The sequence below is a fragment of the Mytilus californianus genome, unplaced genomic scaffold, assembly GCF_021869535.1.
Source record: "Mytilus californianus isolate M0D057914Y unplaced genomic scaffold, xbMytCali1.0.p SCAF_17, whole genome shotgun sequence".
Lineage (NCBI taxonomy): Eukaryota > Metazoa > Mollusca > Bivalvia > Mytilida > Mytilidae > Mytilus > Mytilus californianus.
In genome coordinates, this window is record NW_026262659.1 from 4,051,237 (window position 1) to 4,073,686 (window position 22,450).

General features: G+C 33.1%; 2 protein-coding genes across 2 annotated transcripts in view; one reads left to right on the plus strand and one right to left on the minus strand.

Annotated features, from left to right (window-relative positions):
- Window positions 1-11,463, plus strand: part of LOC127726451 (ATP-binding cassette sub-family C member 5-like) — a 122,816-nt gene extending 111,353 nt beyond the window's left edge. Inside the window, exons 22-33 of the mRNA XM_052233828.1 lie at window positions 128-312; window positions 941-1,165; window positions 2,735-2,864; window positions 3,803-4,085; window positions 4,574-4,760; window positions 5,082-5,171; window positions 6,008-6,191; window positions 6,602-6,761; window positions 7,162-7,240; window positions 9,221-9,334; window positions 9,974-10,138; window positions 11,237-11,463. Of these exons, the coding sequence (XP_052089788.1) occupies window positions 128-312; window positions 941-1,165; window positions 2,735-2,864; window positions 3,803-4,085; window positions 4,574-4,760; window positions 5,082-5,171; window positions 6,008-6,191; window positions 6,602-6,761; window positions 7,162-7,240; window positions 9,221-9,334; window positions 9,974-10,138; window positions 11,237-11,335 (1,901 nt within the window). The 3' untranslated portion in view covers window positions 11,336-11,463. The remainder of the gene's footprint in view (window positions 1-127; window positions 313-940; window positions 1,166-2,734; window positions 2,865-3,802; window positions 4,086-4,573; window positions 4,761-5,081; window positions 5,172-6,007; window positions 6,192-6,601; window positions 6,762-7,161; window positions 7,241-9,220; window positions 9,335-9,973; window positions 10,139-11,236) is intronic.
- A 1,127-nt stretch (window positions 11,464-12,590) lies between these two features.
- On the minus strand, window positions 12,591-21,514 carry LOC127726452 (long-chain fatty acid transport protein 1-like). Its single transcript, XM_052233829.1, has 6 exons — window positions 21,418-21,514; window positions 18,397-18,521; window positions 16,321-16,485; window positions 15,235-15,383; window positions 14,527-14,624; window positions 12,591-12,817 (listed from the first exon to the last, which is right to left on the minus strand). Exons 1-6 carry the CDS (start codon window positions 21,512-21,514, stop codon window positions 12,591-12,593), a joined length of 861 nt encoding a protein of 286 aa, XP_052089789.1.
- Between the last annotated feature and the right edge of the window lie 936 nt (window positions 21,515-22,450).

Sequence of the window (22,450 nt, forward strand, 5' to 3'; positions counted from 1 at the left end):
TACCAGCGAAAACAATTAATTGGTATAATAAAAATTAAGACGTCACGTTAACTTGGAGTATTGCAGTTACCATCAATCCACCAATTCCGATCACTCATTAATCCAGTAAATTTTATAATGTTTTCAGGTAAATTAACAGAACGTGAAGAAATGGTGGTTGGTAAAGTAAGATTTGGTACATACAAATCCTACATCAATGCTGCAGGTGGTTTTATGATCTGCTTCTTGGTGATGCTGTCATATACTCTTACCATGGGTTCTGTTGTATTCAGTGATTGGTGGCTTGGAATTTGGATTAACACATTAAATACGGTACGTTGAATAGAGAGAGAGAGAAAAGAACAAAAACAAAACTAAATCAACTCAATAACACTCACTAGTAATTGACATCTGATAAGTCTGAACAGTAAATTATTAAGTCTTCAGAACTGCTCAGGCAATTTGCCTGCAGTCAATTCAGTACTTGTCGGTAGCTCATCAGACAATTCAGTACGTTGTTCATGTCTACAACTACTGAACAGTCTGAACATAGCCTGACCAGATCTTAGTTGACTGCAAGGGAATAGTCTGAACAGTACAGAATTTACTGCAGTGTGTAAGTCTGAAAATGACGTCATTATATATTCAGTAGTCTTTTCAGAGCTGTTCAGATCAAAATGACCATTTCGAATAAAAATTGGTTCACTAGTGACTCATCTGAAAACATAAAAAAATATTTCATTAATTAGACAGTAGTTTACTGATTTTCAAGTCTAATAAATCGACAAAAGAGATACAAATCAAAAACAAATAAAACACCAAAGGAATCGCATGAAGTTCACAAAAGAACGTCTCCTGCTTCAATCCGTTATGTGAATCTGCACTCTGTCTAAATGCCATAATGTCATTGAAAGCGTTTAGTTGTTTCTATAATTACGATGTATATATCTTTATATTGTAGGCAACGCCAAATAATGAAACAAATAGCTATAGTTTTGCTGATTCAACGCCATCAAACTTGAGCGCTGCTAATCTTTATTATACGACGACTTCTAGCAACAACACAATGAATCCATTGCCATCTCCAGAGACCAGTTCTGGCTTCGACTTTTATTTATTGGTATATGTTTCATCATTAGGAGGAATAATACTTCTCACGATACTCAGAGGATTCGCAGGAGCAACGGTCAGTTTACATTAAAATGAATATGTAAATTTTCACTTCGTACTATAAACATTAAAATTATTTATTTTGTAAAAATATTTCCTTTCTCTATTTGAACTGTACACGTATACCTAACAACAAAATTATTTCATTAACCTGTGTTGCAAATGGCTGATATTTTATAGCGGTACAACTTGTTACTTTTATTATTCTTCCCTTAGTTTATTTATTTTGTATTTACATTGTATCCTAGGTCAAATTTATTTGTTCAGTGTATGTTCACTGGTGTTAATATGTCCTTTGATTGAGTTAAGCTATTTCAGTTGATATTTTATATTGTGTCTTTCTATGTTGTGATGTAACACTATTGTTTCAGAAAAAGGGTGAATGTTTGGTACCATTAAAACGTTTAAACCCGCTATATGTGTTTGCACCTGTCCTGAGTCAGGAATCTGATGTTCAGTAGTTGTCGTTTGTTGATGTGGTTCAAAAGTAATTCTCGTTTCTCGTTTTTTATATAGATTAGACCGTTGGTTTTCCCGTTTGAATGGTTTTACACTAGTTATTTTTGGGGCCCTTTATAGCTTGCTGTTTGGTGTAAGCCAAGGCTCCGTGTTGAAGACCGTACTTTGACCTATAATGGTTTACTTTTATAAATGTATATTTCTGTTTCTGTCATATTTGTTTCTGTCATATTTTAATGAATATGTTTTGTGAATTTGTTGTTGATGGCAGATCTGTAAGTATCTGTCGACTATAAGACTCTGGGTAATATGCAGCTTGACATATTATATAGACAGCTTGTATACTGTTGGAGACTGTTTGTTTACCTGTAGATGACTTGTTTTGTTTAGTGACGTTAAATTGCTGTCGCATTGAGGTATGCCCAATATCAACTTTTATTCGTATAAATTAACATCATATCATGTATTATAAAAAATTATAACAAAAGCTTTATGGACAACACTGTATCTTGGCAGTTAATAAAACATCGTGAATCATGCTTGTGACATTTCCTTGTGTGGACAAGTTTAGACATTACTGGCGCTGACGAAAAGGTTAAGGCATACTTCGTACTGCGATCGTAATCTATTTTACTATTAAAGTGTGTCCTTTATTCTTTTTTGTAAGAATAAAGTTGTATCTTTGATAACTATTGGCAATTTCTCTATATATCATAGATATAAGAAGATGTGGTATGAGTGCCAATGAGACAACTCTCCATCCAAGTCAAAATTCATAAAAGTAAACCATTATAGGTCACAGTACGGTCTTCAACACGGAGCCTTGGCTCACACCGAACAGTAAGCTATAAAGGGCCCCAAAAAATTACTAGTATAAAATCATTCAAACGGGAAAACCAACGGTCTAATCTATATAAAAAACGAGAAACGAGAAACACTAATGAACCACATCAACAAACGACAACTACTGAACATCAGATTCCTGACTTAGGACAGGTGCAAACAAATGCAGCATGCATATTTAATAGCCCCCAAGTTATGTTTTTTTAGAAGCAATGTGTCGTAGTAAAAACATTTATATATACAGAAAAAGTATGCACTTGTTTGTTTTATATTTTGCATGCAGACTACAATCCGTGCATCAGTTCGGCTACACAATATTGTACTGAATAAGGTAATGAAGGCTCCAATGAAATTCTTTGATTCCAATCCTTCTGGACGGATACTCAACAGATTTTCAAGGGACATGGACGAAGGTATTGATAAAGCTTTTTTCTAAACTGCATATAAGTGTATACGAATAGTTCCGATAAAAATGACTATGAATCATGCATCAATTCATTATTATAAATAATTGATTTTGTTTCATAAAAAGAACTGGTATTTACAATAAAATTATGAACCCTTTGAATTAATTAGAATTGTAATTACTAACAAATTATCTAATGCTATTTTTCGCTCTATTTATATCAAATATAATATAGCAACAGTATATAGGATAAGATGTTAATATCCGTTTTATCACAACTTTGAAAATTACATTATCAAATTAAAGATATGTTTATATTTAAGTGGATAAATATAATAATTTACAGAAGGAAGTGGTAACAAATGTTTGATAATAATTCCAATTATTTCCACTGGCAAAATTGTCGTGCGTATTCAGAAAGACAAAAAAAAAGGTTTTACAAATTGGGTCGATCGACGGGATAAGGACGGGAAATTAAGCTAGTCTGCAATGCAACAGGCATTCTGAGGAAACCCTAAAAGAGTTGTTTGTGGGATATTTCCACACACAGGGAGTGTGGCACTCGAACACACAGGGAGTGTGGCACTCACACACACAGGGAGTGTGGCACTCGCACACACAGGGAGTGTGGCACTCGCACACACAGGGAGTGTGGCACACGCACACACAGGGAGTGTGGCACTCGCAATTCTCGGGACGCCCGATTTAGCGTCCTAATTCCGACCAGTTGTTGCGACGTACCTATGCATTCCACACAGTGTAAAACGACATCATGTGTTACACAGCCGGCCAGATAACTATATTTCTATATATTCATGTGTTTCTGGAATGATACAAACAAATCAGTTTCAGTTTTTTGTGAGTGATATTTGAATGTTATGCATTATCTGTATTTATCAACAATTACGGAACCAATATTAATATATGTATTATTTTATGTTACAGCTGATGTATTTCTACCACAGCTCATCGACACATTATTGCAGTTACTAAACCAAATTGCATTATCACTGTTGACCACCGCTATAGTGTTACCCTGGATTCTTATTGCGATTGTTCCAGTTGCAATACTGTTTGCAATTTTGAAGAATATCTCCAATACATCAGTTAGGCAGTTGAAGAGGGTTGAAAACGTAACGCGATCACCATTGTTGGCACACGTAAACACAACTGCTCAAGGATTATTTACAATAGTTCCATTTAATCAACAGAAACAATTTATAGAAAAGTATATATTTATATTAAACGAAGCTAGGAGCCGTCTTAATTTGGTCATACGTTTGTTGCATCGTGTAAACCCACCCATGTCCTTTCCTTTCTTATTTTTTTTTAAAGTATTGAATTTCAGTTGAAATCTTTTATACATGACCATCGTACATGAAAAGATTTTGAATTGGTTCTTTGATTATAAATGCTGATGTGTCAATTAAAATATTTGCATATATAACGTACAAATGAGAGGTCATATATATTAATTTTGTAAATTGAAGTCAATTGCATGTTGAAATAATAACGGCTCAAACAACAGTTTCATAGGATAAATCAAAATACTGATAATGTACGAGAGAAGATGAGAATAGACTTCAATTTTGCCATGTTTTGTTTATAATTACGTTTTTGATGACGTTGACAGGATATATAAAGATAAATGATCAAATTTGACGAATCATTTATGATATTAATCTTTTATAACTAGTATATCATGTTTTGTTTCAGTTCAACAAAGCTGATAGATGTGACCAGCACAGCGACATTTTTGTTTGAGAGTAGCATGAGATGGGTTGAAGTGAGACTGGATTTGTCGTCGTCAATTATTACAGTCGCTACTGCCTTAGCGATAGTTATAACTAAAGGTTCAGTTGCTCCTGCTCTTGCAGGTCTATCTCTGACAATGTGCATTAAGGTAAAATACGAACTATTTGATTAAAATCATTTTAGTTATCGAGGTTTTCCTGGTCACTCTTTAGTGTGTTCTCAGTTCAGTACAGTTCAGATTTATTAGATATGCATGTTGATGATAATGTCTTCTACATAACATTTAAAAGTAGTTTCAGTAAAGCGCATTGGACACTTTTTGTAAATGTATTGCTGATGATATCAGTAATTAATTCTTAAAACATGCTAAATAAATGGGATCCAATGTATAGATGTCAACAAAGAAATCAGTCTGCTTATTGTTATGATTAATCAATTTGATTATAGTTTCTGTTAATTTTATTTTCAGGTCGTTGGTATAATGCAGTTTATGGTACGAGTTATGAATGAAGTTGAAGCTCGGTTTACGTCCATTGAACGGTTGCATCATTATGAAAAGGTAAACAGACTACTTTCTACGCAGTTTCTATGGTTACGAAACTTAAAGTGGGACTTTTTTGTCGTCACGACAATTTACTTTTATGAGCCGACTAATAAACACTGATTTAACAAAGATGTATAATTCAAGAAACAAAACTTTTTCGGAAAGTTAATAATCTTAAATAAAATCATTTTGGGGACCCCTTAACATAGGCATGATAGGTTTAGCTAGCAATAAAACAAGGTTTAACACAATTTTCTTCGGAAAATTTCTGTACCAAGTCGGGAAAATAACAGTTGTTTTCCATTCGTTCCATTAGCTGATAAGGTAAAACGTTTGATTTTGTCAGTTTCTATGGACTTCCTCTTGAATTTACCTTGTAGTTTGGCATTTTTACTATCCTTTTAGTGGGCTTCATATGAAATAGAGGATGAAGTTACCAAAGGGATATTCAATGCCATAAGTCGATACTCAACGTACATCGCCATGGAAAAAAAGAAAAAACAATGAAAGGAAAACAGTCTACAAAACACACTATTGGAAACACCTCGAATCCTCTCCAAAAACCGGGGTTGAATCAGGCGCTCCTATATGTTTAGCATAAAATTACATGTGAGCGACTATTTAGCTGAGTCCTTAACACGTTCGACTTTACGAATATCTTCATTTAAAATATTTATCTGGTTAGATACATGTATGGTTGTTTGACAAAACGATAATCAGTGCTCACACCATTCCATGATATAAAGGTGCTAGTAGTGTAGATTTTTTTGTCGAATTAAGGCAATGACGAAATAGAATGTAATGCCGTAAATCGCTCAATTAATGTTTCTAATTGTTTCCTTTAACTTCAGAGCCTTGAAATTGAACCTCAGACATTTAATACAACTCCAAGTGACAATTGGCCAAACGAAGGAAGAATAATATTCTCCAAAGTTGAAATGAAATACCGTGACAACATGAAGCCAGTGCTGAGAAACATATCATTTGATTTGCACCCTCAAATGAAAATTGGCATTGTGGGTAGAACTGGAGCAGGTAACAAGTGTTAAATGACTATCAACATTTATCATGGTTTAATGCTTTTTTGTGCCGTTGTGTCACTGTCTCATTGACGTAGATACTACATCTCATTGTATTCCAATTATAACGATTTTGTAGATATATTTGATTATACATTTTCATTGCATTAGATAAATGCAACCGGTAAAGATTTAATTATGTTATTCATTATAGGTATACTGATTAAAGTGTACACATCAACATAAGCTGCAATGATTATTTATTTTATTATGATTGAGCAACATAGTGTAATTAATAAATACATCCAGTGTCACAAAAAGGTGTGAGAGACTAAAAAAAGCACGAAGAACTTAAGACATTCTTTTCGATGTTGAACAGTCTCATATGAATTTATGATATAACCATTTTGTATTTTTAACCTATAGGAAAATCTTCACTTGCTGCTGCGTTATTTAGACTTGTTCAATTGTCGGAAGGTCATATATACATTGATGGCGTAGACGTTTCTCAGATAGCTTTAAAAATTTTGAGGTCAAGATTGTCAACAATTCCACAAGATCCTGTGCTTTTTGCAGGAACATTGAGGTAAAATAAATTTTAATACAGATGAGTTTATATCTGACAAAAGACTATATGGAATGTTCGAAATTCGGAATACGGGATTTAGTATTCGATTTTGGAAATCAAAATTATTTGAAATACGCCATGTAAAATTTGATTTTCTTAGGGTTACGTAGTGTTTTGAACAAAGTTTTGATATAGATATTGTGGGGTGTATGTAAGTGTGTCTCATAAACAAAACGTAATTTCGTTTAGACATGTTTATTGCACAATCATACTGGTAGTTTCAAGTTAAACACTTTTTTAACCGTTCATGTTAACACTTTTTAATTTTTTTTATCATTTTCGAGCAAAATGCAGATGTTTACGCGAAAAAATAAATATACTTGAACATAGATTGAAAGTAATATTGTTCTTCACTTAGATACAACCTTGACCCGTTCGGAAAACATCCAGATTCAGAACTTTGGAGTTCACTAGAGAATGTTCACCTGAAGGAAAAGGTAAATCAGTACTTTGTTGGTATACAATGTCTGCAATATGCATATAATAGCAACGTTTAATTTTTTTGCTGGGGTAGATAGATATGTTTCAATCTTCGTTATCACAATCCCGCCCCGTTTCTTCGAATGTGATCATGACCAACCGAATTTGACTTATCACCGGATTTGTACCTACACGAGCAACACGACGGGTGCCACATGTGAAGCAGGATCTGCTTACCCTTATAGAGCGCCTGCGATTACCCCCAGTTTCGGTAGGGATCATGTTGCTAAATCTGTAGTTTTCTATGTACTGTTATTTGTCTTTCGGTCGTTTTTGTTTTTTTGCCATGATATCGTCAGTTTGTTTTCGACAAAGGAGTTTGAATATCTTTTTGGTATATTAAGGCTCTCGTTGATAACCAAATAATCAAATGCTCACTGCACTGCATATCCAAGATTTAACATCTTCGCTAGCCAAGGGTTACGATCCACTTCCATCCTCTCCACCCTTGGCGGATTGAGATAGAATTTCGGAGACACAAGGTAATGATTTTCATTGGTTGCAGTCGAAACTCGCTGCATCCAATCAAAAAGCGCCTATAACATGATCAAGTGTAAATGTAGAAAGTGTATGTAAACAATTGCCACGTGCTTATTGCGCAACAAGTTTTTACATCCCTAAACATACGACTATATTTAGTGACAATTTGAATGTTTTTAATCAACTAATAGAAGTTCCTGTGTATGTTTCTTGCACAAATGCATGAATGTCAACGTATATTTTCGTTTCCTGCTTTACCAAGTGTGTAGAATCTAGACGCTACCGTGTTTTTACCTCCAATTGAAGAGTTCAAGTGCTACCATTGGTCAAGAATAATGTATTCGGAATGGGCGTGACTTTAATCTACCGATAGATGGCGCAACATTGTTATCACAAATGTTGGCTTAATCTGCCAAGGGTGGAGAGGGAGAGGAGGGAAGTGGATCGTAACCCTTGGCTAGCGAAGATGAAGATTTAAATGATATATATTTATACATATATTGTTGTTAATCAACTATTTATAAAGCATTTTGAGTGGTTTAAACCCAAACTTACTTTATTTTAACTCACTGTGTTTATTTCAGTTTTGAAATTGGCGAACCTTAAAATAATAATTACTATTATCAAATATTATTTAGTAACAAATAATAAAACGAAAAAGCAATTGCAATATGTTTTTCTTACCATAAGAAAAATAATCCTTTTCCCGGCGCCAAACTACTCGTAAGCAAAATAATTGCATGAGAATATGCACATTGTAAAATTAACTCTTGTCAAATTTTTCAATTTGGCCGCATTTCCATATCGAAGAAAGAAGCAGCTATGTTCCTCCTACTTTTGTTTCTGGGTGAAAATGGCGACGGTGACAAGATCCGGTTGCAATTCGGATTTACATATGAAATATTCTGCAACAAAAAGACTCCAACACCCATATTTAGATATTTAGTATGATAATAGAATGACCTTCTTTATTAAAAGTCAATATCCAAAATTATTGAATATTTAAGGTTTTATATCCTGTATCCCTCGGACATCGTGAATTTCTCGTTTTGATAATTTAGGATTATAACTGTTGGTGGAGAGCTATAAGTATATTGTCAGACACATTAAAGTATTTGCAAAATTACTACCATGTATTTATCATAACTTATTAATTGCTCCTTCTATTGTTTATTCACATCCATATGTAGCGTTTTTGAACGCTTTCAAATAAATGCTTAAAAAAAAGCCTTGCTTTGTGACTAAAAATATTGTTCTCATTTGAAGAATCATTCTGATTTATCAATTAAAAAGCTCCGTTGATTGGAAAGATCTTTGTAGCATGACTTCGTTTTTGTTGAATGGCTGTATTGTATAGACCTTCTCATCCAATGTATCAAAAGTTTTATCAGTTAAGTCATACAAGTCATCGCTTTTAATTTAAATCTTACAATTCTGTGTAACTGATTGTTACTTAGGTTCAGCAATTCGATCAAGACCTCGACTATAAAATAGAAGAAAATGGTGAAAATTTCTCAGTTGGAGAACGACAGCTAATATGCCTAGCTAGAGCAATATTACGAAAGAACAAGGTATGTTCATATATTATTAAGCAAATTAAATAAGAAATATATTTAAAAAAAACTATGCTAAATCAAGATTCAGTGATATCAACTGTGTAGAGAAATAGTCCATACCTTGATATGATATTCTGGATTTGCCTTCATCAAGAACGATCGAAGCCAAATATTTAAAAGCCAGGGATGTAAATGAACCGAAACAGTTGAAGTAATATATGACCAGAAACCAATATTTGATTACACGTACAAATCAAATTATTTGGTTCCATATGATTTCGTATCTTCACCAAATCGTTCTACCGACCTTCACTACTGCAGATACAATAGGACCCACGTTCCCGTTTGAAATTCAAAACAATTCTTTTCTTGTACAGCAGATTTTTGTCTTCAGTAATTTCCGTAATTTGCCATCGAGTACAGCAGTTATTGATTTACAATTATTGCATCTGCAGTAGAGAAAGCCGTTAAGTTTGTGATTACTTTAGTTTACATAATCACGCAGATTTGATAGTTATACTGCATGCATTTTAATGAAAGAAAACTAATTTATAAAATACTTCCCGGAAATATTAATGTTATTTACTCAATCTATATCTTATAAGTATAGTTTGTTGTTAAATTAAACTTATCTGTGTATAACATGGTTCTCAGATTTTACTTTTGGATGAAGCAACAGCTTCTATTGACACTCAAACGGATTCTCTTATCCAAAAAACTATTAAAGAAAGATTTAGTGATTGTACAGTAGTGACCATAGCTCACAGACTAAATACAGTTCTACACTCTGACCTCGTCATGATTATGGATAATGGAGAAGTAAGTTAATTAACATGAAAATACTTTTTTATTTTATTAGATAACCTCTTTGTTATCTTGTTTTGATTGAGGTATCTTGAGACACTTCAAAAACTTTTTACACACCATCTCATCACCTCCGTTTGAAATTTTGATGAAATCGGCTGTATTGTCAAAATAAAACCAATATAAAATAAGGAGATATGGTATGATTGTCAATAAGATGACTATCCAAATGAAGCAGATTTAAGCAACTATTAATCAACGTACGGCTGTCAAGAAAGAGCAAAACCCATACCATATAATCGGCTTCAAAAGGCTCCGACATGACCAAATAGTTCAAACGAATAAAACCAAGGACTTGATTTCGACAAAACTATAAACGAAAAACAAATATTACAAACACCAACCAACGACAACAACTGAATTATAGTCTTCTTACTTGGGACAGGCACATACATGATATGGCAGGATTAAACATGTATGTGATCGCTCAACCCTCCCTCGCAGAACTGAAAACTAGTACAAAGACAATAACTACTAATAAATAATTCATAATCTCCATTCCTATAGTATCAATCAGTACACATCCAACAGATTTGGTATAAAGACGTAACAAAACATTCTGAGAAATGCACGACATTGTGCAATGCCAAAATATAAGTACATAATATCGACAGGATGCATGTAGGACCATAACTTTGATCAGGGACTTTCCGCTTTGAATTTTCCTTGGAGTTCGGAATTTTTGTTATTTTACTTTTTGATAAATGTATAGCAATACATATTTAGTTATATTTGTTACTACAGTGTTAAATTTGTATCCTTCAAACCTTCTCTCATTGGTTATAAACGTTTGTATTAACAATATGAATGAATGGTAATTATATATTGAAATATGATATGAATGTTTACAGCACTGCAATTTGAAAATAAGTTTTGTGAAAATTTTTGTGAAAAAAATTTGTGAATATGTTTTTAAGCTAACAGAATATTGTTTGCCGGTTTTGTTTTTCCACCAAAATAAGCCAATGAAGATTTTATTCCTTTAGGTCTAGAATGCATTTTTAGTATTTAAAGGACAAAAGCATATATCAAAATTTGTTCATTATTTTTTAGGTAATAGAATCTGGTGCACCACAAGATCTACTGACAGAACCACATTCATTCTTCAATACTATGATAGCTGCACAAACAGTTAAAACCCCTTCACCATAGTGATGTCAAGATTTTAAAGACAATTATGCAATACCACATACGGATATCACACATTTCTATGATTCTGTTGGAATATACCATGTATATGTTTCCATAATACTTTTGCCATACAATTATTTAATAGCGCAAACAAGCATTTTCATTTTGAAACAAAAAGTAATTTTCGTATATTCTGGTACTACTAACGTTTCTCTTCGACTTGTCAATTTGGATTGTTCCTCTCGTATCATCCGTCTCTCTCTTCAACTCTTGCAAAAACTCCTGCAACAACTGCTTGAGAGGTCCGCAAGGTAAAATTTCTGCCCGTATCCAGCAAAGTCCCATTTTCCAGTGGCAGTGTAAATTCTCGCCTTTCAACCCGGTCGAACCTCTCTGGAGAACATGTATTTTTTATTATTAATTTTTCGTCCCGACTAATCAAGTAATATTGGCCGTTGGACGTTATGCAATCTACAATCGATAAATCGTATTGCTTTAACAACCATAAAATTTTAACAATCAAATCTGAATTAACGTACCTGCGACACTAACATACAAGTACATTTGTAAAATTGTTTATACCAATTGAAATCAATTTATATAGTCTTCAACAGTAACATAAATTCAATACTGTCCTCACTGACATAAAGTAAGTATACCACACGAGAATCATTCGATAACCAATGATATAAAACTTTCGAAGGCATAAAAAACTAAAGGGTATATTCAAAACATACAAAAGCCGAAAACGTCCAGGTCCGCAGATTTCATATTATTCATCGTGATAATTACGAAGTCAAATGCATATCATGCTTACCAAATATTTCTAAAAAGACATATAAGATCAAATTTGTTGTCAAGGGCATAACCAGAGATTGTAACTTGAAAGTGTACAAATATTTTGAATAATGTATCCTCTTAATCATGTCAGTTCATACCAGTTCCGACTCAATGGTTACCTGGGGTTTTGACGGATGCTATCCTCAGGTTCCCATTTGCAGCTATTCAGACCTAGTAGTTTTAAACGCAAATGGGATACCAATTGAGATATAGATTAATTTAGGTTAATTTTAGCAACATATTGTTACATGCTACATTGAAAATAAGTTTAAAAAATATATTTCAAATTGAATTCTCAATGCTAGTATTTTGAAGACACAATTCTACAAGCATCAAATACGTTAAAAGTTAATACGCTTATCGATGATGTTTGAATAGATATCGTTATCGATTTTACAGTACTTTTGCCCTCTGATATCAAAATAATAAATTGGTTCTATCGCAAGTTGATATCAAAACCTTCCCTTTTAAGCATAGTCTTCATTTGTTTGAAAGTTGAGGTAATATCTAGAAAACGAGTAAATCTTAAGAATCTTGGAATAGCATATCCTGCTAGTTGCGTTCTACATTGTTCCTCTATTTTAGAAAGCATTTCGTCAGTCGGTTTTACATTGTCAGAATCAACCAAATGTATTGTTGCCATCCCAGCTCTTCCCTCACAACCTGAATTATCAAACATACACAATATGAGCTGTTATGAGATAATTATTTTTTGTAATAACAAACTTAAGGGTCTAAATTCAAATTATCAAAAAGAACTTTTCACAATCTATAATGCTCGTTACGAACTTTATTAAAAGGGTTGTGATCCTTTCACAAAACTGCTACAACAGGTAAGACTGAAATCGACACTTCATAAGTATTACTGTCACCATCACGAAATAGTAGGTGTCTGTGTCTCAACTTACTAGCGCCATGTTTTCGCCGATTTAGATCTTTAGAATAGTTTTCTGATATGTCAATTTATTGATGTTGTGCTACTCCCTATTGAAACATTCTGATTGAATGCAGATTTGCATGTCGAGTAATACATGCATATAAGGAGAAGCTTACGTCTGGCTTAAAAAATTATAAGTTTTGGTATCTTTGATGAACTTTTTTGGTATCGCTTCTTTTAAAGTTCATACGATTTCCTAATTTAATTTGTTTAATTTTTACCTTGAGCTGTCTGTCATGAATTGATTTATGAGATTTAAACATCGGTAAACAACTGTTGCATCTACTTTACCTACTATCTTTACAAGTAAGCTGTCATAGCAAAAAGAATGTATATTATTTCATCCATATTGATTGTAAGAGTAGATGTGAATAGGACAAAACAAAAAATATAAAAACCGAACATCAGCCTTCTGTTTTTGGAGAGCTAAAGAAAAGTTAGATTTAAGTAAGATTGGAAGGCAGCGATTTAACATCGTCATGACCTGTAATGAGTTGTAAAGGTTTATAACAAATTACTTGTTAATATAAAAAAAAAAAGAAAATAATTGCCAACGAGACAACTCTCCACAGGAGACCAAATGACAGAAATTAACAACTATAGGTCACTGTATGGCCTTCAACAATGAACAAAACCCATACCGCATAGTCAGCTATAAAAAGCCCCGAAATGACAAATAAAAAAAACATTTTAAACGAGAAAACTAACGGCCTAATAGCCTGTTCTTATGTTTTTTCTTGTAGTATAACGCATACACAACTATACTTTGACTATACAAACAACACGTTTGTCTAATTGTAAGAGTCAAAATTTTAAAAATGAGCACTAATCTCATCATTCCTGCTCTTTCAAACTTTCTTGTCTATTCCAAACTGTGATGGAAGATCTTAGGAGGCCTCTATTGATTTCATTATATCTTTATCTACTCTAAAGCCACTCCTCTACTATTGATAACATTATGTTGAATCCTCTTTTTTGATTGAGTAGTTCCTATGGCTATCCCAATTATTGCCCCTGAGTTTCTCTTGTGGGGGTCAACAACAAATTATATTCAGCCGCAAACAAATGTCGTGTCTTTTACTTTGATCTACAGTCTCAATATTTTGCTCTTAAATTTACATTGAGCCCAAACCTCGTTTAAATCATAAATATATACATATAATGTTTATGAAAAACCTAACTGAAAACCTCTGTGGTCGCCCGTTAATAACAATTGATCTTTAATTTTAAAAATTTTCCCCATGATGAGACCTTATTCTAAATGAGGATGAGCTACACCATTTATGGGAGACATCTTGATGTCAAAATTTGCTCTTTAAAAATGTAAAACTGTTAATAAACAGCACCAATCGTTCAATCGCCCCAAGTCTACAATTAAGTATGACACAAGGAACTATTTTACCACATACATGTCGTTTAATGTAAACATATTTACCTGGCACCGTAACACCATAAACACATGTATCTGTTATAAATGATAGCTCAGATATAGTGTTAGCTACTTCAGTAGTAGACACGTTTTCGCCTTTCCATCTATAAAACAGGTACATAAATATGATAGATCAGATATAGTATAAGCTAATGCAGTAGTGGACTTTTTTTACCTTTCAACCTCAAAAACTAAATTCTATATTATTTTCAAACATGCATACGTACAACTTTATTTATAGCTGATTCTCTTGATTTCGTATAATGAATCTGGAAGATAGCAAAGGGTGCAGTAAATATTAAAATAAGAAGATGTGGTATGATTGCCAATGACACAACTCTCCACCAGAGACCAAATGACGTAGAAGTTAACAACTATAGGTAACTGTACGGCCTTCAAAAATGAGCAATACCCATACCGCATAATAAGCAATTAAAGGCACAGAAAGAACAAAATTTAAACAATTCAAACGAAAAAACGCACGGCCTAATTTATATATAAAACAATAAACGAAAAACAAATATGATATACAGCAACAAACTACAACCACTGAAAAAATGGTTCCTGACTTGGTAAGTAAATATATTCTGATGACACTATATGATTTCTGTAAGCAAATTTATTGAATACATACGTACATTTGTAAGACCATTAAAGAAAAAAGGGAAAGGAAATTCTTGAAGACATATTGATGGCTACCCATACATATCTTACTTAAATGTATCGCCAAGTCTGTCATAAAAGAATATGTAATAATCCTTGTCAATGTAGAGCAAGTCACCCGAATTGATGAATTTATCCCCATCTTTAAATACATTATATAAGAATCTCTTTATATTTGCTTCTTCTTTGTTTTTATATCCCTCAGTAGGCATTCGTTAATCAAATCTGATTATCAAAAGCCCAGGTTCACCTACAATATAAGAGTGTCTTATTCAATACAAATAGAAATCAGAAATCCGTGTTAGCATGAAGTTTCTCAACAAAAATCAAAATTTCAATGTGTATGCTGTTGCATTTTCTATCTCGATGCAAATATCAGTAACAAAATGTCTGAACTTTCCTATCATGTATTTAAGATGTATAAAAATAATTATATAAAAAACATGAAAATTCAACAATTATAAAAGTAAATTAATTTTGTAGGTTATTGACTATAAAGAATATTTCTTTCTTGGTATCAAAATTAAATACTTACCTGTCTCCACCGGAACACATCGTTCCTTATCATTACGGACAGGCTGGTTAGTATAAGAGTCAAACTTGATAAATGCTATCGGAAGTAAAATTTTCTGAAAAAATGAAATAATCTCATGATTTAAACTTACAAAATTGATTCGAAACTCGCATTTTTGCAAAAGTTTATAGAACTAAGACATTATAAGACCATGACTTCAAATGCATCTAGCAAAGAGTCACAAAAACATATAATTTAAATGCATATGTTAACAACAAATGCCAAGGATTAATGCTGTCAGTGCTTGTTAATCTGTATAATCATTTTCGTCACAGTAATATCTGTTGTTGTTATTGTTTGTTTTAATTGTTAACAATAACAGGATTTTTTTTGTAGAGACCTTTATGGTCTGGTTAAGACAAATCGGAGGTGCACATTTTGTTATTTTTGAATGAAAGAATGAAATGAAATAAACATGCTTACTCGCCAAGTTCACAGAAGATATCGTTTTATCCACAAAATTACACGTACATGTATAAAAATCAAAAGTATTGAAGAAAACAATCCTTTAACAGGACCAGGAAATGTATCCTTTCCAATAGAGGTGTTTTTCGTCCAGTTGCCCCATCTGCATTGTAAAAATTACCAAATCCAAATGAAAGTTCAGTAGCACCATAAATCTCAATAATATCTTCTATCTTAAAACGGTTTTGGAATTCACTCCATATATCTTTTCTCAGTCCATTTCCAATGGCAGCCGTTATTGAGTTTTCTGTATCAATTGTACTCTTAAATTAAATATTAAGATTGATATTGGTAAATATGGAAGTTTGTTTTCACGCACAGAATGTGCAATAATTTAAAATCTTTTTTGACAAAAAAGTTTACATTTTAGCTAACGAAAGACCTGTCCGGAAATTAGTTTTTTTTTAATACACGGACTTTAACATCTACGTTTTGTTTTTGTCCCCACGAATAATTTTCCAGCTAAATTTATTCAAGTTACATATGAAACTTGTTGAACATTAAATTCTGTCGTATGTGTGCATAGTAAAATGCTTGACATATTTTAATTCAGATTTTTTTTCATTCTTTCATATTTTTTCTGAGAAAGAACAAAAAAAGGTATAATACATAAAAAAAAATTCCAAACCGATTAACAAGCCCAGAAATAATCTCTGTATAATATTATGTAAAAAACGGAAAATGACACAATAATTGTATGCGTCTGATTCGCTTTCCTTGATTCACCTTAATCAGGAACGTTTTAAGTCATATATTTGACAAGAGTGCACACGCTGAAATATCTTGCCTGCTTTACTGACCATTGATTTATGTTGAAAGTCTTAATAAAGTATCACATAAACTTAACATTTTTAAAGAACCATGACATTGAGGTCAAGTTCAGATAAATCCTGTCAGCCAGATATACACCATACAACAAATATAGTTGACCTATTGCTTATGGTAATTGAAAAACAGACCAAAGCACAAAAACTTATTATTGACCAATGAACCATGAAAATAAGGTCAATTTCAGGTGATATTTGCCAGACAGACATGTACACCTTACCATTATTCCATACACCAAATATAGCTGACCTATTGCTATAAGTATTTGAAAAAAACAGACATAAACACAGAAACCCATGAAAATGAGGTCAAGGTCAGATGATACCGACTAGAACGGCATATACACCTTACAATCATTCCATACACCAAATATAGTTGACCTATTGCTTAAAGTACTTGAGAAACAGACCAAAACGCAAACACTTAACATTGACCAATGAACCATGAAATTGAGGTCAAAGTCAGATGAAATCTGCCAGACTGACATGTACCCCTTACAATCATTCCATACACCACATATAGTTGACTTACTGCTTATAGTATCTGAGAAACGGACTTGACCACGTAACTTTAACATTGATAACTGATCCATGAAATCAGGTCGAGGTCAGTTGGACCCCACCTGATGGACATGTAGACGTTGCAAGGAACCCATATACCAAATATAGTTATCCTATTTCTCATATTAAGTGAGTATTTCACTTAACAAAAAAAAGTATTTTTTTTCAAGCAGTCAATGAACCATGAAAATGAGGTCAAGGATCATGGACATAAGACAGACGGAAACTTCGTAACATAAGGAATCTGCATACAAGGTATGAAGCATTCAGGTCTTCTACCTTTTGAAATATAAAGATTTATACAATTAGTTCACGCCGCCGCCGGATTGTAATCCCTATGTCTCGCATACTGCGACTTTCGTCGCAAGAGAGATAAAAACCAAAGATGTATAAGCACCGTAATAATCCACACTCACAATCAAACACTTGGTGTTAATGATCTGGATCTAGTTTCAGTAAAAAAGGTTTGTAAAAATACTTAAATGAAAAAGTTAAATGAAAAAACAAACTGAAAACTATTGTAAGATTTGATTACAGTACACGAAATAGTTTATCGATCGGGAATACTGCTGGTCATTTTCTAAGTTCAGTATCATGGGAATCTACAAAATTGGATGTACATGTGGAAGCACACATTCTAGATTTTTTTAACGGCTCCACGTTGAAACCTGTTGAACGTAATTATGAAAGCAGGCACTATGATAAAGTACAAAATGTAACACAATGGTCTAAATCCATAACAAAGACAGTTTACCTTACCAACAGAATAAAACACACATGACCTACTTTGGGGTTATTGACTAAGTAGTGGCACATTTCTCCTATGTACTGAATTATGGTGACATTGTGCTGACGGCATTCCTGGAAAAACCTGCTGGCAAAAAATCTTTCTGACAGAACTATTGTTATTCCTTAAGGGTAAAATAAGTGGCATATTTATATTATAAACATTGACGTTTTCAATCGCTCTTTTACATAATTTTTTCTATCTCTCATCAAAATAATAGAATAATAAATCTAATCAAGGCATGCAACTTCGCCTATCTGCTGGTGGATGTTTTCTCACCAGTCCAGTAGTCAGCACTTCTGTGTTGGATAAACAAGTGAAACTGCTAGCTACTGCCCACTGATGATACCCCCGCCCGAATATTTTGGTAAACAGGAAGTTGTTGAGTGATGAATCTGAAAATGCATCACACAGTATAGATGAATTATATACACCCTGAAACCAAATTTTCGAAATCCTTGTATTGTAGTTCCTGAGACAAATGCGACGAAAATTTTCAACTTGGCTATCATGTGTAAAATGATACAAGTGTTCGGTAAACGGGAAGTTGTTGAGTGCTGAATCTGAAAACGCATCACTCGGTATAGCTGACTTATATAAACCCTGAAACCAAATTTCAGGAATCCTTGAATTGTAGTTCCTGCGAAAGTTGCAACGAAAATATTCATGGATGGACTGACGGACAGACAGAGGTAAAACAGTATATCACCCACTTTTTTAAAGTGGGGGAATAATTATCATTTAAATGTCACAATCATAAATCAACTGTTTTACAAAAGTTTTGAACTACTAAGGAGTTTCTACCCATAGGAATAGATTATTTAGCAAAACTTTTCGGAATTTAGGGTCCTCAATGCTCTTCAACTTCAAACATTATTTAGCTTTTTTTTAAATGTATTCGAGTGTCACTGACGAGTCTTTTGTAGACGCGCGTCGGGGGTACACAAGTTTAATCCTGGTATCTATAATGAGTTCAGGGATACATCTTTTTACGATTACTCCTGGAAAATCAAATAGTTTTAAGGAATTAATTAACTTTAAAATAGATAATATAAACAAGATTGAAAACATGGACAACATCGTCGGTCAGAATTCCAAAGAACCACATCTTATATGTAGGGGCAGGGGTAGAGGATAGGAGTATGATTTATTTTTTTAAGTATTTATGCTCTACAAGGACTTTTCATACAATATTTGATCTTTCGAAACGTCCTTAATTGCAGTGCATATATAAAAGAAATACATCTTTGAAAACAGTTTAATTTCCTTTGTTTTTCTATTAATACAACTTAAAGTTTGCTAAATAACACAGTTACTTACATATTATTAATACTTGTCTGATGCAAATTCACCTTTACACTTTCATTTTTGTTGTTGCACCAAATACAATGAACAAACAAACGTTAATATCATTGGTTCTGCGAGTTTATTAAAAAGTAGAAATTGCTTTTAAAACATCGGAATTAGAAATTCACGAGACCTAAAACCTCAGTAGCAATAATTTGATTAATTTAGAAAAAATGACATCATGGCTTACCATATCTTCTTATAGTTCCGACTCCAAACATTGATCCAGCAGATTGGTAAAGGGGAAGACATGTGTAAAGTATATCATCTGAAGTGGTACTGGTTCTGTTTGCCAATAAAAACCCAGCAAATAAACACTTTAAATGTGTCACAAAAACAGGTTTCGGTAAACCTAAAAAATATCAATTACGCATATGAAGAGTTATTGATAGGGGTTGATATAAAAGAACAAACTGACAATTAGTAAGGTTTATAAGACAACCGTTTTGGTCAATGGGAATAAAATGAATTTTCTATTATAATACCTTCGTACCTTTGAATGGAAATTGGTTTTTAAGCTGAAGAAAGCGGACAGTCCGCTGACTATCGGTGAATACTAGTAACAAATACAAATAGCTTGCCCTAGCAGTAGACATGTTCTATATATACCTATCAATTGTGGTGATGATGATCTGGTATTTAAACTCCAGGGGCACATATTAGGTCATATTAGACGAGAACATGTATATGATATAAATATGAATCCTGATGTGTACTAGACCGACATGATGGGCAACATTTTCAACGTGGTAGTACACAAGCTGATAGTACGCATTAATGACAAGTCGCCCAAACCCGCACACACTTTTTCTGACTCCGAGACGATTAACCTAAATTCGGCGTATTTAGCGGAGAAGCAGTAAGTACCAATTCTGAAGTCTAACTGGACTGTATGGTGACCACTAGATTGTTTTCCTATCGTTGATTTATTCGACATCCCTTTCATTCAATTCTTCTTAGAAATATATACATTGATAGGTAAATGACAGCTTGTTTCCACCACGAAAAATAAATCCTACGTGATGATTTATTTAAATAAATGATTCATTTGTGAGTGGAAGTGGGCAATCAACACATTTTAATTGTATTTTGATGCTTATTCCGGATTTCATTTCAATGGGGCACAATATGAATATGAATAGATATAGGTAGTATATTAACATTTTCAACTTTTTAGAGTTAAAACATGTGTGAGGAAATACATTTACTACATAACCGATCTCTCGTTCTTTCCTTACAATTTATTGGATTTACTATCGAATCTGTTCCAGGAGAGATCCAATTGACAATTATTGTTTCTTTTTTGCTTAATTTTTCAATTTTTTAAGATTGTTGTCGCTTATCTTTTTTTCACCTCCTAAGTTTTTTTTTTCGATTTTTTTTTCTATTTTTATTCACTTTTCGCTTTTTTTTATCGAGCTTCCAAGGTCTATTTTTCTGTTTCTTTTTGTGAACTTTTTCTTTTTTTTATTGTTTTGTATCTTCAGCTCGTACTGTAATAAGTGACGCGTCAAATATAAATTTATATGTACATATATACAAATATTGATCACCAAAATAATGCAACTTGTTTTCATTTTGAAATAATTCGCATTGTTAAAGACAATCATTTTTTTATGTTGCTGAAGGCCTAAATATAACCACCATATACACCTTACAAAAACATACCCTACCTGTTGTACCCGATGTGAAAATTAAACAATTAGTAGACATCACGTTGAAGTTTGACCTCATATCACATGAAATTCGATCTTCTGGTGCTGCCTTCATTTCAAAGTTTAACCGTCTAAATATCGAAGGTATTTCGACATCTGTTGAATCAAAAGTGTACAAGTCCATGATTTTCTAATTCCTCAGCGATATCTTCTATAGCTGCATACAGTTCGGAACCTAAAACTGGTAAAACGTTTGGTTGCAAATTGTACATGATGCAAAATGAGAATTTTCAATGATACGAATATCTAGAAGATGATTGATGGCAGTTTGCATCGATACGTTAGTATGATACTTGGTATGCGTTTGAATGTATATTTCTTCCTTGTCGCACTTTTGTTGATGAAATTCTGATGTTTCTCTGCAAAAATCCGAGTGTTTTATTTGCTTTATCCGTTATCTGCTGTAAGTGTTGATCTCATTTCAGGTTGTTTTGAATGATGAGACCTAAGTATTTGGCTGCCTGTACTCCTTCCAAATTGTGACCATGGAGATGATATGATGTTTTAATTGACGTCTTCTTGTTTGTTTCCCTCAAACGTTGCATTTGTCAGGTTGGAATTTCATGCACCATAGTTGTTCCCATCTTGCTAGTTTATTAAGGTCTCCTTGTAATATTTTCCACAGTTTTTGGATGTTATTGTCAGGTAGGCGATGGTGTCATCTGCAAACAGGCGAACTGTAGAATTTAAGTCTTTTTGCAAGTCATTGATGTAATAAAGAAAGATCTTTTGACGAAGGACTGTGCCCTGAGGTACTCATGAATCTACAGTGACTGATGTTGAATTGCATCCTGCTAATACGACAGTTTGTGTTCTTCTATTCGGCCAGTTCTTTATCTACGTGTTTGTGTTGCCTCTAATTCCATAAGCTTTTAATTTGTTCACAAGTACGCTATTGTTTACCTTATCAAAGGCCTTGGCAAAGTCCATTATAAGCACATATGTTTGTTGTCACACGTTCATGTTAACGAATTCTATGAGTTGAGTTTTA

Bases quoted from the DNA above. Each gene is read 5' to 3' on its own strand.
- LOC127726452 (XM_052233829.1), bottom strand. From the start codon at position 21,514: ATGAAGGCAGCACCAGAAGATCGAATTTCATGTGATATGAGGTCAAAC. The intron at 16,486-18,396 runs GTAGGTCATGTG...ATTTAATTTAAG, and splicing joins ACTTAGTCAATAACCCCAAA to AGTACAATTGATACAGAAAA. The intron at 14,625-15,234 runs GTAAGATATGTA...CCTGTTTTATAG, and splicing joins AGACTTGGCGATACATTTAA to ATGGAAAGGCGAAAACGTGT.